At 36.1% G+C, this 16,477-nt stretch overlaps 1 protein-coding gene across 3 annotated transcripts in view; it reads right to left on the bottom strand.

The window, feature by feature from the left end:
- Nucleotides 1-870: 870 nt before the first annotated feature.
- prkn (parkin RBR E3 ubiquitin protein ligase) overlaps nucleotides 871-16,477 on the bottom strand; it is a 199,078-nt gene continuing 183,471 nt past the window's right edge. For all 3 annotated transcript variants that reach the window (XM_067386802.1, XM_067386804.1, XM_067386803.1), the window contains 3 exons: nucleotides 6,718-6,804; nucleotides 6,337-6,454; nucleotides 871-1,148 (listed from right to left, as the gene is read on the bottom strand). In XM_067386802.1, coding sequence (XP_067242903.1) covers nucleotides 1,039-1,148; nucleotides 6,337-6,454; nucleotides 6,718-6,804 — 315 coding nt within the window. In that variant the 3' untranslated portion in view covers nucleotides 871-1,038. The remainder of the gene's footprint in view (nucleotides 1,149-6,336; nucleotides 6,455-6,717; nucleotides 6,805-16,477) is intronic.

Genomic DNA, 16,477 nt, shown 5'->3' with positions numbered 1-16,477 from the left:
CATAGTAAGCTGCTTTCTAAGGTAGTATACTAACAAGAAACCTCATCTGTGACTGATTTGGAACACTCTACATTACCAGCAACTACATTACAATTGATTTCTATGGACTTTGGTGTTAGCATGTTGCTAAGCTAACAACACAGAACTGTAGTAAGCATAAAAATACGAAGCACAGACACATATTGGGTAAAACAGTCCGCTTTAGGTAGCCTAAACTATTTATTATCAAGCATATTTATCGTTCAGCCTTGGCCTGTAGTATTTGAAGGCCCTGGTGTTCAGTTTCACTGTGGCGTGAGGCTTTAAAGGCTGCTGGACAGCGGCCCTGTCGGTTCGGTTCATAATCCAGCCCTGGTGATACTCATGATGAGAAGACAATAGTGAGAGACTGGAGTGGTAAATGACTGACAGGCCAGGAATGTGATGACATCATGCATTGACAGATGTCAAATTACATCAGCAATGGAAAATTGCCTGCATTGGAAGATTGAATGCAAACAGATAAAAATAAAAACAAACATACAACGATACAGGTGGATGCCTATGTTCATTTCTTATCAAGCCTGAGAATACAAAAATATGCCAATATAGTGAGATATATTGAAATAAATTTATTAATAAATAAAATTATTAAATAAATCTTACTGACCCCCAACCATAGTAGTGAAAACCAATTGAATTTTGGATCAGGTTAGCACAACACTCAAAGCTGGACTGGGGTCATAAAAACCTGGAAAACTTTCATTGTGGTTATTGAGTGCAGTCAGTAATACAGCAACACTCCCATTAGCAAATGAAATATGTTGGAATTTGATGACTTCAAAGAAAAACATGACTCAGGATTTTATTTTATAACACTAGAATTTTATTCCATCACACCCAAAATATATGTGGTTACCACAAATACCTTTGAATGTCAGCAGCATTTCATGATATGTACCTCACAACAGTGATAATGATTTGACTAGCTAATGATTTGCCAGGTTTCCCCTTGGCTCCATTCCCTGAGTTTCAGCTCACAGCGAGAGCGTATCCGGCTCATCCGAACCAGTGGTTGCCCATACATTCTCTGTTCCACTCCACACGACAGAGCCAGCACCATTCAAACTTACACTGCGAACGCGGACACACCATGTGCATACAGCCACCTGAGGAAGATCATATCAACATGAAGAAAAGAGGGATCATTATCCATAATGAAGGAGATAATGACATCTTTATGACACACTCCTCAAACATTTATGACACAATCTCAAACAAAGATAACCAACCTATTTTTACAAATAGTACGGGATGTAAAACAGTATTCAGAATGTAATGCAAAACAGTTCAAACTATTATATGCTCACATGATCTCATTACACACATGCTTAATTCAGCAAATTACATCTAGGCAATGCCAGAAATAAATAAATAAATAAATAAATATATATATATATATATATATATATATATATATATATATATATATATATATATATATATATATATATATATATATGCTATTTTTATTTTGTATGGCCTCCTTTGGCTTTGATAACAGCTTGCATTCTTGCTGGCATTGTTTTTTATATACTTTTCCACAGTCTCTGTTATTGACTTCCATATACAGCATAAATTAGTACACCCCTCTGAACAAATACAAAAGATGTATTTTCGTTATGATCACTAATACAATTCATGAAAAGATGCCAAAACTAAAATGTATTAAACATATACATAATAAAAACTGAGAAATATGTCATTAATAGCCATAAAATAAGTAAATTAGCCAATTTTGTTTAAATTAAGGATTGCAGAAATGAGTACACCCTAGATTTAATTCAACAAATGTATAATATTCTAGCACTTAGTACGCCCTCCATAATTTTGAACATACTGCTCTGACCCTTCTTGGCATGAAGTGTAGAAGTTCATGACAAATTGTCACATCTCTCCTGTTTAACTCCTGGATGATGAGCTCCTTAAATGCCCTGATCTTTAACGGGGAGTGTTGCTCAACTCGTCTCAACAGAATCCCCCACAGGTGCTCAAGAGTGTTAAGATTGAGTGCAATACATTTCCACAGAAGGTTTTTCACTTTGGGAGAATGAATATCCTCATTGTCATTTTGAAAAAATGCCCAACAATGCAGGGAATGAGGAAAGGGTAACATCTTCTGTTTCATCTTTGTGTATTAAATTACACAGTGGTGTGTGAATTCATGACAGCATTGATAAAGCACAACTCCCTCACACCTTCAGCACTCATACATCCCTATATAAGAGCTTTACTACCACTGAACTTTACTGTGGGAACCAGGCACTTCTCACTGTACTCCTCCTCTAGCAACACCACAACATTTCTGATGCCGTTAGATCCAAAATGATTGATTTTGGTCTCATGATTCCCAGAATCTGTATTTTGTAAATATGGGCTTTGGAAATGGCTAACTGACTTTATTGTGCTTTGGCTACAGTAGGTAGCTCCAGTGAGAACAACAACCATGCATGTAATTTCTGCAGGCTGCTTCTTACTCTCTCTTACTCTCTTTTCATAGCTTTTGCTGGCTCTGAGACACTCGCTTGGTATTTCTCCTGCTCTTTGTCTAGCAAAAAAATCCCTCATCACTAAATGAAAGCTTAAAATTATTATTTCAGGGGCCTTGTCACAAGTCCATTGTTTTTGAATTTCTGTGTTACTTCTGCTATATTTTCACTCTTAAAAACAATGAATTGGTAATCCTCTTGTACTACTGTCCTCTTTTGTGCTGAGAAATAAGTGAAATAATCCTGACAGTTCTCTCCGAAGTGTTTCCATTGTTGTCAGCATTAAGTCTGAGAATGATTCAGTGGGCTATATAACACTTTTAATTGTCAAGAAATTACTTATCTTTAAATGTTTTGGTTCAACATACTTACCTGTTGCTCAAACATTGCCTTAAACTTACACCAGAAAAAAAAAAAAAAGTTTTATTTAGTAACTTTTAGGAGGGTGTACTAATTTTGGTACACAACATTTTATCATATTATCTTATTTTCCTTAATATTTTTGACATGCTTTTTGATAACTGATTAAGCAGACTTGCTGGAACATTATATCTCTAGAGAACCCTAACATGTCTTCTAAGTAGTTGAGTAATTGCTGACTTTCAGAAGTTTCAGAGGGGGTGTACTCGTGACTAAAGAGCTTACACATGCTGCTGTGGATTAACCTTTACAGAAACATCAAAAATGATTTTGGTAATCACCAATATTGTTAGTTTAGGGCACCTAACCTTACATTGAGTTTTGGTCTAATAAATTTGCTAAGCACTTTATATATACGTTTTTATATAAGCACTTTATAAACACTTTCACAGCGGGTTTGTGACCCCTAGGTGGTCCATAGCGGTACTGCAGTGGATTGACAGATTATTGTTTGATCTCAAAAGAAATGAAAATACAGCTATGGAAAAAAATTAAGAGACCGCTTAACATTGATTTCTGAACTTGGAGTGGTCTCTTAATTTTTTTCCATAGCTGTATGTGTAAAATGTCTACATTATTTAAAAAATGCTTAATGTGAATTTTATTTATATAGCACCATTAAAAACCTACAAAAATTGTTGACCAAGGTGCTGTGCAATATATCAAAAACCATCTAAATTAAAACCATATACAACAAAACAAATTACAAACACAATCAAGACCAGAAACTACACAAATCAGCTATCATTAAAAGCCAGACAAAATAGATATGTTTTGAGTTTTGCTTTAAAATCAAGTATTGCAGGGGCAATTCTAACAGAAACAGGTATAGGCTGTTCCAAAGTTTCGGTGCAGTGACTGCAACAGCACGATCACCTCTCAATTTCAGGAACATTTAGCAGTCTCTGGTTGGATGACCTATGAGACCTTCCTATTGTTAGCAGATAGAAACTTACACAGGTGCTAATCTGTTCAAGGATTTAAAACAACACTTTAAAATCAATTCTGTAGTGAATTGGAAGCCAGAGCTCTCGTTTCCACACAGCAGTTAGAAGCCTGGCAGCTGCATTCTGTACCATGACGGGCAAGAGATTAATACCCATAAAAAGAGAATTACAGTTATCAAGCTTTGTTGAAATAAATGCATGCATTACCCTTTTAAAGTCCTTAAAAGAAATAAATGATTTTACCTTAATTAGTACTCAAGGGTGAAAAAAAAAAATGGTTCTGACCACCGAACTAACCTGTCAAATTTAAGAGTGCACACCCAGATTATTCACTAGTGGTTTAACAAACATAAATGTAAAATGAGAATTAATCTGTATGTCAGTAATGATTATTGTTAAAGGTGCCGTAGAACATCTTTTTAAAAGATATATTATAAGTCTAAGGTGTCCCCTGAATGTGTCTGTGAAGTTTCAGCTCAAAATACCCTATAGATTTTTTTTTATTATTTTTTTTAACTGCCTATTTTGGGGCATAATTAAATATGGGTGTTCAGAGTCCCTTTAAATCTCATGCTCCCCTCCCACAGAGCTTGTGCTTGCTTTAAACAGCATAAACAAAGTTCACACAGCTAATATAACCCTCAAAATGGATCTTTACAAAGTGTTCGTCATGCAACATGTCTAATCACGTAAGTATGGTATTTATTTGGATGTTTACATTTGATTCTGAACGAGTTTGATAGTGCTCTGTGGCTAACGGCTAATGCTACACTGTTGGAGAGATTTATAAAGAATGAAGTTGTGTTTATGAATTATACAGACTGCAAGTGTTTAAAAATGAAAATAGCAACGACTCTCTTGTCTCCGTGAATACAGTAAGAAACGATGGTAACTTTAACCACATTTAACAGTACATTAGCAACATGCTAATGAAACTTTTAGAAAGACAATTTACAAATATCACTAAAAATATCATGATATCATGGATCATGTCAGTTATTATTGCTCCATCTGCCATTTTTCGCTGTTGTTCTTGCTTACTTACCTAGTCTGATGATTCAGCTGTGCACAGATCCAGACGTTAATACTGGCTGCCCTTGTCTAATGCCTTGAACATGGGCTGACATATGTAAATATTGGGGGCGTACATATTAATGATCCCGACTGTTACGTAACAGTCAGTGTTATGTTGAAATTCGCCGGTTTGTCGGAGGTCTTTTAAACAAATGAGATTTATATAAGAAGGAGGAAACAATGGAGTTTGAGACTCACTGTATGTCTTTTCCATGTACTGAACTCTTGTTATTCAACTATGCCGAGATAAATTCAATTTTAAATTCTAGGGCACCTTTAATGGTTTTACAACGTAAGCATCATAACAAGTTCGCAAATACCCTAATATGTAGATGAAAAAGAGGCTGTGAGGGATAGACATGTATAAAGGTCCTAGATCACATAATTTTCACAACTTTTAAAACTGTTTCATGGAGTTTGAAAAGGATGATCTTGTGCCATATTGATATAAAAATACAAAGAGAAAGAAATTACTTTTCATTCTTTGTTATCAACAACATGAATTACATTAAACATTAAATTATGTCAGGGTTTACCAGACTGGGGTTGGTGAAGGAACTGCTGGAGCTTTTGTGAGTTTAATGAAATATTTATTAATATTTACCTGAATGTCATGTGACCATTCATCAGAGAACCGTGAACATGCAAATGTGTTGTTAAATTCCTCAAATCTAGAGAACTTTCCAAACATAAGCAACAGGCTTTTTTATAAATGAAAATTTAAAAGATAAAAAGAAAAATTAGGGAGAATCAATACTGAATCAATATAATCACAAACAATTTACTGCCATTGTGTGAATAATGTAATCATGTAACCAATAAAAACAGAAACTGTAGTCTGATTAGGACTATTTTAAAATGTAACGATTTAATTAAAATTTCTTAAAGTGACCATGAAATCAAAACTGACTTCTTATTTCTTTATGGAATATTGCAGTATTTTTATTATAAATGATTTATCTGTGTACATCATCTTTTAGTCAATCAATGTGCCTCGTAATCCTGAATCAAAATTACTTCCCCTCCCTCTTTCATCGACATCTTTTCTCTTCTCTGACGTGTTTAATGGCATGAGGGCGGGGCAACCTGTCACTCACATGAGATCAGCCAATAGCAAACCATCCAATCAACTCCCATTGGACAAAAGGCCTGCCATTGCTCTTGTCTGTTTCTCTCAGATATATACGTCACAATAGGAAAGAAAAGACTATTCAACTTTAATTTTTGGGTTCTGATTACATATAATCAGCTACTCCCCATCACTGTAAGTAACAGTAACAGTAATCAGTTATAAGAGTAGCAGTATGTTAGTACATTATTCTTAACAGCTCCTGAGAAACTAGAGAAAGGTAAAAGACCATTCATACCGTTCTTTTCCACGGGAACTTGACATTTGGGGCAGGGGTGAGTGGTTTTGGCTATAGTGTCCTGTGAAGCCTGATCCCAGCGGGCACGAAGAGCTGCTTCTTCATCTACAATATAACCCTGAAACACAGACACATATTTTACAGCAGAGCTCAAACAGCACAGGGAGATTTGAGCTTTAAATTCCCCCTCTTACATGATTCTTTTATGAATCAGGTGATTTGTGAATGGCTTGCAGGCATTATCCTGCACTGACACTCTTATGAGTATAATCTCAGGCTGCTCAACCCAAAAGAGAGATGACTGATGATATCTAGCCAACATAAATTGAACTGCGCCCATGCATATGTGATGAACTGATATTAAAAGTGTGCCGTTCTTACCTGTAGGGTACTTCCTGTTGCTGTGGCCGCCATGCGTCTGCAGGGGCCCTCGTGATACTCTTCTTTACAGTCCCTGCAAAACACAAACTGACACAAGCAACAAATCAATTACTTACCGCTATATGCCTCAGCTTTTATATTGATCAGTAATTACTATTGAAGTACTTTTGTTATTTTGCTTCACAAGAGAAACAGAAGGTCAAATTAACTGTGCTGCATTGTGGGACAGTATGTGTGTGTAAAATAAGTTACACTACTATTAAAGGGGACCTATAATGCCCCTTTCACAAGATCTAATGTAAGTCTCTGGTGTCTCCAGAATGTGCCTGAAGTTTCAGCTCAAAATCCCCCACAGATCATGTATTATAGCTTGTCAAATTTGACCCTGTGTGAGCAAAAACACTCCAATTTTTGTGTGTGTCCCTTTAAATGCAAATTAGCTGCTGCTCCCGCCCCCTTTCCAGAAGAGGGCGGAGCTTTAACAGCTCAACAACAACAAAGCTGGAGAATCTCACGCAGCCAAAATGAGGATTGTCAGTAACGGTGTTCAGCCTTACATTGTTCAAACCGGAGTCGACACTGATGGAGAGACTCAGGAAGAAGTTACAACTTTTAGAATGAAACTGGACGTTTCTGAATGGTTAGTGGATAAATTTATGTAGTTGCTGTGGAGTTGATTCAACTCATCCACTAGCATGTGCCGTCATGTTCATCTTTTGTTTTGAATTGACCCTCGTTTGTGAAGCAGTCCGGCGTAAAATGACGGCATGACAACAACACTCTACTACAACAACTCTTCCTCTTCTCTAAAGCAGCCCAACATGGCCTCTCCCCCTTTGTTGCGTGTTCTCGGGGGGAAGGTTTATGTAAATTTTAGGGTTAGTGATGAACATGCATTTGTGCTACTTGTAGACACATTGGCTCTGTAGTGCTTTTTAAACAAGTGTTCCGATAGGACTCGGTCTGTTTGAATTATCATTATGATTAAAATAACAATTTCTGACACAAGTAGCACAAATGCATATTCATGCAGCATCTAAAGGCCACACAAGGGGGCAGCCTTTCTCCATGGCCGTCCTCTCAGCAGCTGAGGAGGTTTTAGCATACTCTTCCTCTACAGCTCTTTTGAAGCTCTACTGATTTAGTATTTCTGCAGAGATCCAGACTGTGAAGTAGGGAAGCATCACATCATCTTTCTGCTTTATAATTTCTGCTGCTCATGACAGATCCTCCTCTCAAGGTCTAGAGACAGATGCTTCTTTGTTTTCCCGCTCTTCAGTAATGATGAGAAAACAGAGTTCTTTTGACAGTCACTTTCTTTCTACTTTTTTCACCCCTGCTATCATTTGTTGCCTCTCAGAGGTGCCACCATTCATGTTTATTACCCACATCGCTGGTGTCCTTCTCCAGCGCAGTCATTTTCTGCGGTGTATGAGACAGGAAGGATACGTTTGATGCGGAGCGTGGAACAGTGTGAAACCCTTCTTAGTGTGAAATTAATGCCACTTTGCAGTCCTGAACAAAGTGTTTTGGTTTCTTTACTTTTCAAGCAATGGGATATCTGAATTGTCAAGTCAGTTCTCGTCTCTAATAAGCATTTCAACAGGGGGATATGTTCCCGCAGAACTCCCAGAATTCTCAGCCGATTCTACAGTCAGAACATCTGCCATTCACAAAGTTTTCATTTATTACATATCTGAGCTAGTTCATTTCCATGACTTTTCCAATCATTCATCATTAGCTGGATACGGACCTTAAAAAGATTACAGTAATTGTACTGACAAAAAAAAAAAAAAAAAAATCTATAGCCGATTGAACATAACTAGGAATTTAAACTATTTAATCCATGACATTTTAGGATTTATTATTTTATTTTTAAAATGTTTAAAATCAGCAGAAATGCAGGGGAAATCACTAACAATTGCATATACTTAATTTTGTGGGGGTTTTGTATTTTATTTTATATTTTTTATTATAATTCCTCTTTATTTTATTTTCATTAAAATCATCAGAATTGCCTGTCAAAAGGTTGTAATTATTCAGATTTTTGGTTACACTTTACAATAAGGTTTCCTTAGCTGACATTAGTTAACATGAATGAACAATAATTCTAACGCATTTATTAATCTCAGTTAATATTCATTTCAGGATTTACTAATACAGATTTAAAAACAAAATGGTATTTATTAACATTAGTTAATGCACCGTGAACTCAAATGAACAAATGAAGAAAATATAGAACGTATATTAAATAGTACAACAACGTATTACTTATTGTTAGTAAATGTCAATTAATGCATGAACTAATGTTAACAAATGACACCTAATTGTAAAGTGTTACTTGAAGTCTCTTCTGCTCACCAAGGCTGCATTTATTTGTTTAAAAATGCAGTAAAAACAGTAATATTGTGAAATATTATTACAATTTAAAACAACTGTTTTCTATTTAAATATCCTGTAAACTGTAATTTATTCCTGTGATCAAAGCTGAATTTTCAGCATCATTACTCCAGTCTTCAGTGTCACATGATCCTTCAGAAATCATTCTAATATGATGATTTGCTGCTCAAGAAACATTTATGATTATTATCAATGTTGAAAACGGTTGTGCTGCTTCATATTTTTGTGGAAACTGTAACATAGTTCTTCCAGGATTCTTTGATGATTTATTTGAATTAGAAATCTTTTGCAACATTATAAAGGCCTTTACTTTTGATCAATTTAATGTGTTCATGCTGAATAAAAGACTTTCTTTTTTTCTTACTTACCATAAACTTTTCAGTGGTAGTCTTTCCACAAAAATATTAGGCAGCAAAAACAGAAATGCCACAGGAAAAGTTTGTATCTGTTTGAATGTGCCATTTCATCTATAATATAGACTTATAGAACACATATTGTAATAGACTTTGTCACTTACACATGCTGCACACAAACAAAGCATTGTGTGCACTGTGCTATAGGATGCTTTGATCTGTGCTCCAGCATTTAAAAATGCAGTCAACTCCGTGTGTGTGTGTAGACTTAGACAGGATCTGACAGTGGCAGTTTGATGTGTGTTAAATAAGAACGTCAGAGTGAAACGGTGAAAGCGCTCTTAGAGAGAGACTTCTCTGATCATCTGCCAGATTGATCTCTCTCTCTCTCACACACACACACAAACACACACAAACACATGCTCGCAGTCCTGACCCAAATGTATGGCTTCAGTGCAATAATAGCATCTTTCTGACACCTGGCTCACTGTCCCCAGCGCTCAGAGCAGCTCTAAACACAGCGAGAGAGAAAGAACTGAGCCAACGACACAATGAGAGAACAGACAGATTGTACAGAACAGCTTCTCACTCTGCAACCATCCATAAACATGCCATCTTTAAAAACAGACTTCATCTAGTTACCTGACATTTTGTACAATTAGGGCACAAAATAGGGCTTGAAACTTTGAAACACAAAGTCAAAGTTTTGATATTTTTCAACAAATTTGAATAGGGGAATATTTACTTGAATAGTTGAAATTACTTAAAACACTTAATTGAAATTAAGTTGAATAGAGGAGTAAATATTTATTTTTAGTCTACAAAACAGGATGTGAAGTGTTAAAAAAGTTATTTTTTTTAAAGTGCAAACAAAAACAAAAAGTGATACACTGTAAAATAATAATAATAATAATAATAATAATAATAATAATTTTTAGGTTTATTATTATAACTAAACCTGCCAAGTCAATATTTCCCATTGTCAGGTAGTTTAACGTGATGAAAAAAAAAAAAAAAAAAAGTATAAAAATGACAAACACTTAAGAAAATAATTACTAAAACAAACTGAAATTAAATAAAAAACTATAAACAAAATCAAATTAAAAACAAAGATTAAAAAAAAAAAAAATGTTTGTCTACTTACTAATTACTAATTTGTGAAATTCATTAGCAATTTGTAAATGAAAATTGGGTCCCACTTTATATTAAGTGGCCTTAACTACTATGTACTTACATCAAAAAATAAGTACAATGTACTTATTGGGTTCATATTGAATTGCAAATCACTTTTGCTGCTTTTGAGGTGGGATATGGGTAAGGTTAGGGACAGGTTTGGTGGTATGGGTAGGTTTAAGGGTAGGGGTAAGGTGTAAGGGATGGGTCAACAGTGTAATTATAAATGTAATTACAGAAATTAATTACAGATGTAATTACATGCAGGTGTTTTTAAAATATAGTACAATGTAAAAACATGTATGTACACAATAAGTGCATTGTATCAAATCATTAATTTAAATGTAAGTACAGAGTAGTTAAGGCCACTTAAAATAAAGTGGGACCAAAAATTGTTATATATATATATATATATATATATATATATATATATATATATTATTTCATGTCTTCGTTTTGCATTGCAAAGAGTTTAAAGGGTTAGTTCACCCAAAAAGTAAAATTCTGTAATTTATTACTCACTCTCATGCTGTTCCACACCCGTAAAACCTTCGTTAATCTTCGGAAGTAGTTATTTTGTTATATTGGTGCACCAATATATTTTCGTCACTTTATAATATTAATATTGAACCACTGTACTCACATGAACTGATTTAAATATGTTTTTTGTACCTTTATGGAACTTGAGAGAGGAAATGTCATTGCTCCCTATGGAGGCCTTACAGAGCCATCGGATTTCAACTAAAATATCTTAATTTGTGTTCCGAAGATTAACGAAGGTCTTATGGGTGTGGAAAGACATGAGGGTGAGTAATTAATGACAGATTTTTCATTTTTGAGTGAACTAACCCTTTAAGACCCTTTGTAATTGTTTTAAACATTAAATGAATAAAATCAACTGACACCAATAACATTCTAACACACACACACGCACGTGCAAAAACTAAAAATAGGAAACAGAGTTGATTATGTAGCCTGCATTAAGGTTTCTCTTAAAAGTTGCTAACTATTTTTGCACGACATATAAAATAAACATATTATAATTTATCATTTGTACAACTGAAAATAACAACTTTACATTCTGCATTATTAATAATGCAGCAAATGTATATAGTACTTGTTGTTCCAGTAGCTCAATTAGTACAGCATGACACTATCATCGCCAAGGTCGTCAGATCTTTCTCCATCACTAGAGACTGCTGAGCGAATCTTGCCTCTCATGATGCTGAGAGTTCACACTTACTGTACACACAAACCACCACAGTGAACCCTGCTCAATTCACACACACTAAAAAAAAAAAAAAACAGAAACCGTTCTGTTGCCAATGGCTTACAGCGAGATCTACTCTAGTATTCAACACACACTGCTGATACAGGGCCCCTAAACCCCCAAACAAAAGAGAGGAAGGCCGAATAAAACGGTACAGAAGATATAGAGAGGGGATATATTGATTTCTCTGTAAGTGAAGTAGGACAGGTCGGTTGCGAGGTGTCCCTCAGGTCCAGAGCGTGTAAAAACCTCATGCTTCTTGTGTGTCTGTGTTTTTATGTGCCATCGTTGGTGTATGTGTGTGTGCTGGTGCCAACGGTTCATTAACACCAACTCCAATAAAGCCTTTATCTGCAGCTCACAGACGCAGCTCTGACCACGACGTCACTTTCAGCCTGCCCGGTCAGAAACCGGACACACGCTCGCCCGCTCTCACACTGCACCCAAACTGATACTGTTTAAAAGTTGGTATGGTTTGAAGATAAGGGACAAGCTGTCCAAATTCAAACTTATGAACAAACACAAAAATACACTCCAAGAATTATGAGCTAAAACTACACCAGTACGTAACCACTATCCAGTATGATCTCACTAGCAAAAATGTATCAGAAGAAAAGAGAAAATATTGTTTGGCCACCGCAGATGTTGTTTTGAAATCCTGCTACCAGTCTTGAAGTGCCCCTATTATCTTATTAAAAGGTTCCTAATTTTGTTTTGGAATCTCCTACAATATGTTTACATGTATCCAAGGTCAAAAACACTTTATACATTGCACATCACCTCATTTGTCAAAGAGTCTGAAAACAGTTTGTTCGAAGATTCACACTGTGTCTGAATTTGCATACTGAGTAGGGACTACATTTGAATTAGAATTTACTTCAAGATCATAAAAAAGTGCATAGTATTCGATTTCGGACGCAGCGTCAATCTCTTTAAACCCCGCCTTTCCGAGAACCGACTCTGCTCTGATTGGTCAGATGACCCAGTCTGTCGTGATTGGTCGACAGCTTAAAGCATGTGTCGGAAACAAAAAGCTCTCATATTTGAATTACAGCTCCAGATCTTCCTCAGCACTTAATACACAGTGATACAAACAGTCACGACGGTGTTGGTTTTCAATTCCAGCACGAGTGTCAAGTGGAAGTGCAGCAAAGTGGATTTGCTTTGGCAGCACAGAAGATGGCATCTTCTCAACATGAATCAAACTCTTCCAGTCTCAGCTACAACTACAGTGTTTGAGGGTTTGAGTAGATGTTGTTTGCAGGCAGGCAATGAAGACCAGACTGGCATTATGCAAATGTTTCAGTGTTATGTAGAATGCGTTTAGCTTTTTACTTATGCCGATTATATTTACGCTTCAAGTTAATAAAAGTTGTGTTCATTTGTGAAGATTATCACGATGGAAAAAACATAGAAGAATCATAACTTTTGTTAAACACGGAGCTTATTTTCTGCAATAATCCAAAAGACAGTGGAAAATCATATTGGCTTTTTGTCGAGAAAAATGATGCTAACTCACCCTGGCCAACAAAAATATGTCATGACTGCAGCACTCTATTCTGCTACCAAAATTGTGTTACTTTGTGTGCTTTTTTTTTTTTTTTTTTTTTTTAGCAATCAACACTATATTTTTTATATGTTTGTATGAACAGTGAAATGTACAATATCATAATATGTCATAATATGTTATTTTCTAAAATTGTGTTTTAAAACCATACTTTATATGTTTTGTTGGTGATCAACACTAAATTTTTGCTTGTTTGGATGAAAATCAATCATTCATACAAAATCAATCAAATTAAATTAATTCTCAAGCAAATGCAGCCTGGTCTAATGCTCATCTTCAGCTCAAAACCACAGTCCATGAAAACTGAAGGATTTCAGGCAGCACTCTGTGACGCAGATCAAGGGTTACACCTTTGACAGAGACAGACAAAAGCACAGATACAGGGGTTTCGTCCCACTGGAATGATGATGTTTGTGTTTGCAAACATGCAATCAGTCAGTGCTAATGGCAGCTGAACTGCACCCTAATCTTTAATCGACTGGCTAATTAGAAAACATCATGCAAATTGTGTGGTAATTACATCTTAATCGTGCCATGATTGGACGAGTGGAGTATGCAAGCGATAGAGGGCAGGGATGACAAAACAGCCGCCTCACACAGGAATGCCATCCTAAACTGGGATATAATCAGTCAACGGTTTGTAAAAATGCAGATCGTAGTCATGTTAGCTATGATTGATATTTATGATGTTTCATTTACTGTTATGTCCGTATCGCGTGAGACTGTATTGTTTGTTAGGGGCCATGCTTCATAACAACAAAATGCATATTAAAGGTGAAATGTGTAATTTCTGAGGCACTACACTCTTAGAAAAATAACCCTATGGAACCTTAAAGGGTTAGGCACTTCACATATAGATCCTTTTAGGAGTTCCTATCAAGGCATCATTTGATAGATTAAGGTTTAATTAATTTTGTTGTAGTTTTTATTTATTTTTTATTTTTTTTAATTTTAATTACATTTTAGGAATTGAACAGTTTACAAAAATTGAAATAACCCATTAAACATGAAAGTGTTGTGCAATCATTGAAGACATTTTTCCTTATATAGAATCTTTTTGGCATAAAGGGTTCTTTAAAGATTCCAAGTGGTGAAAATAAAGATTTTATTGTTGTTCATATCTCTGTGTGCGGTGTTTCTAATATGCTTTAAGACAAACCATGTGCAAATCATAGACTGTAAAAAATATGGACGTAGTGTCCGTGACGTCACCCATAGAGTTCTGAACAGCAGTTTTGAAGCGAAAATGAGGACGCGGCCATCTTAGCTGCGCGTCACCGCACGTCACTCCCGGATAACTGAAAATGGGCAAAGAGGCGGGGAGGTGGTTTGAGCTGCTGTGATTGGTTGCTGAAACCACGCCCGCCTAGCTCGACGTGACCACGTTATCAAGCAAAGGAGCTATCTATCTAGGTACTATCTAAATTATTAATAAAGATAAGTTTTAACATCAGAAAGTTTACTGTCAATTTACGGTGTTTTCTTTAAGATATAGATGCTCCAACACCAGTAATTTGTGTTGGGTGTGCAAATAACAACATGGAACATCAAATGGGACTTCATACCTTTATAATAGAGATCGCGAGATGAATCCAATCTGTGGCACTTGGGTAAGATATAAATGTCCATTGCAAAACAAAAAAAAAACATTTCACATTTCTTCTGAATGATCTGCTCTCTGTCATCGTTCTTCAAGAAAGGATGCAATCTGCAGCGATCGTATCTAACAAACAAATGAGCCTGTGTCCAAAGTATATTTTTTTTCAAAATAGTGCAGCAGTTTTAGTTATAATATCCAAGCAGTGCTGTCAGAGTTGTATATCCTCCTGGTATTGTCATTGTAGTAACTTAAATCTCGCAATCAAAACTTTCAGCCAATGCCACGATCCAACAATGTGTGTTCTGTCTCTTCCCCATGCATGCACATCTACGACACACATCTTGAATATTATGCAGCAAGCCATATTTTATAAATTGTATAAAATAATCGAGAAAAAAAAGCACGAAATGGCTGAGATGCCAAATTCAGCGGCAGCTGAGGTAACATGACGGCTCACAGACAGCAGCGCAATCTACCTGTCACTCAAGTGACCACGCCCTTAATTATGCAGAACTTTAAGGCTTAATATAATTTAAACGGATAAGTTATAAAAAAATTCACCCCCCTCAGAGTTGTCATGAAGGGAAAAAATAGCAGTATAGACCAAAACCACAATTTGAACCAACTTGTAAACATGTTTTTTTTCTGCTATAAACTTGGCCAATTTAACATGGGACTCTATGAGATTCTGCTCTCTTTTGGAGCCTGTCCCTAGCGGCCAGTCGATGAATCGCAGTTTAAGTTACTTCCGTATTGGCTTCACGAGAGAAAGGGGGAGGTTGCCGCTTGGTGCAAATTCATCAGTCAACACCACTGTTGTATTTTCTCCTTAAAGGTGCAATATGTAAGAACTTTGCAGTAAAATATCCAAAAACCACTAGGCCAGTGTTATATATTTTGTTCACTTGAGGACTTTCAATATCCCAAATGTTTCCAACTATTTGTAAATCGTGAGAAAATTGCAATTTTAACCAAGGCTCCAGGACGTGTGAGGAGCCTTCACTCAGCCTTCACCCAGTCATACTCATGACTGGAAAAGCAGAAGCGGCGCCGGCGACTGTGGCATAATAAAAGTTCTGCTGCTCGTGAGGCGTGTGTTGATCAATCGCTCCAGCTCCTCGTTCAGCTCCACAACACTCGCTCCTGCTCTGCTTCATACTACAATAACGTTAATAATCACGTCCATGAACATGATTTCGTCCTGAGTCCTTTACCGATTATTTCCATTGGCTGTAATGTGAAGACCACAAGTCCAAAGATTCTTCGCTCAAACTTGCCGTCATCAAGCTACGCCTTTGTTTTGAATAGGCCTCTAGCAGACAGAAAATACTTGAGAGCCCCAATCACCTCTGATATACTGGAAAAAGGCCAATGAAAATTGGCGAGTAGAATTTGCA

Source organism: Chanodichthys erythropterus, chromosome 5 (genome assembly GCF_024489055.1).
Source record: "Chanodichthys erythropterus isolate Z2021 chromosome 5, ASM2448905v1, whole genome shotgun sequence".
In the NCBI taxonomy this organism is placed as follows: Eukaryota; Metazoa; Chordata; class Actinopteri; order Cypriniformes; family Xenocyprididae; genus Chanodichthys; species Chanodichthys erythropterus.
This window is presented reverse-complemented; position numbering and strand designations above follow the sequence as displayed.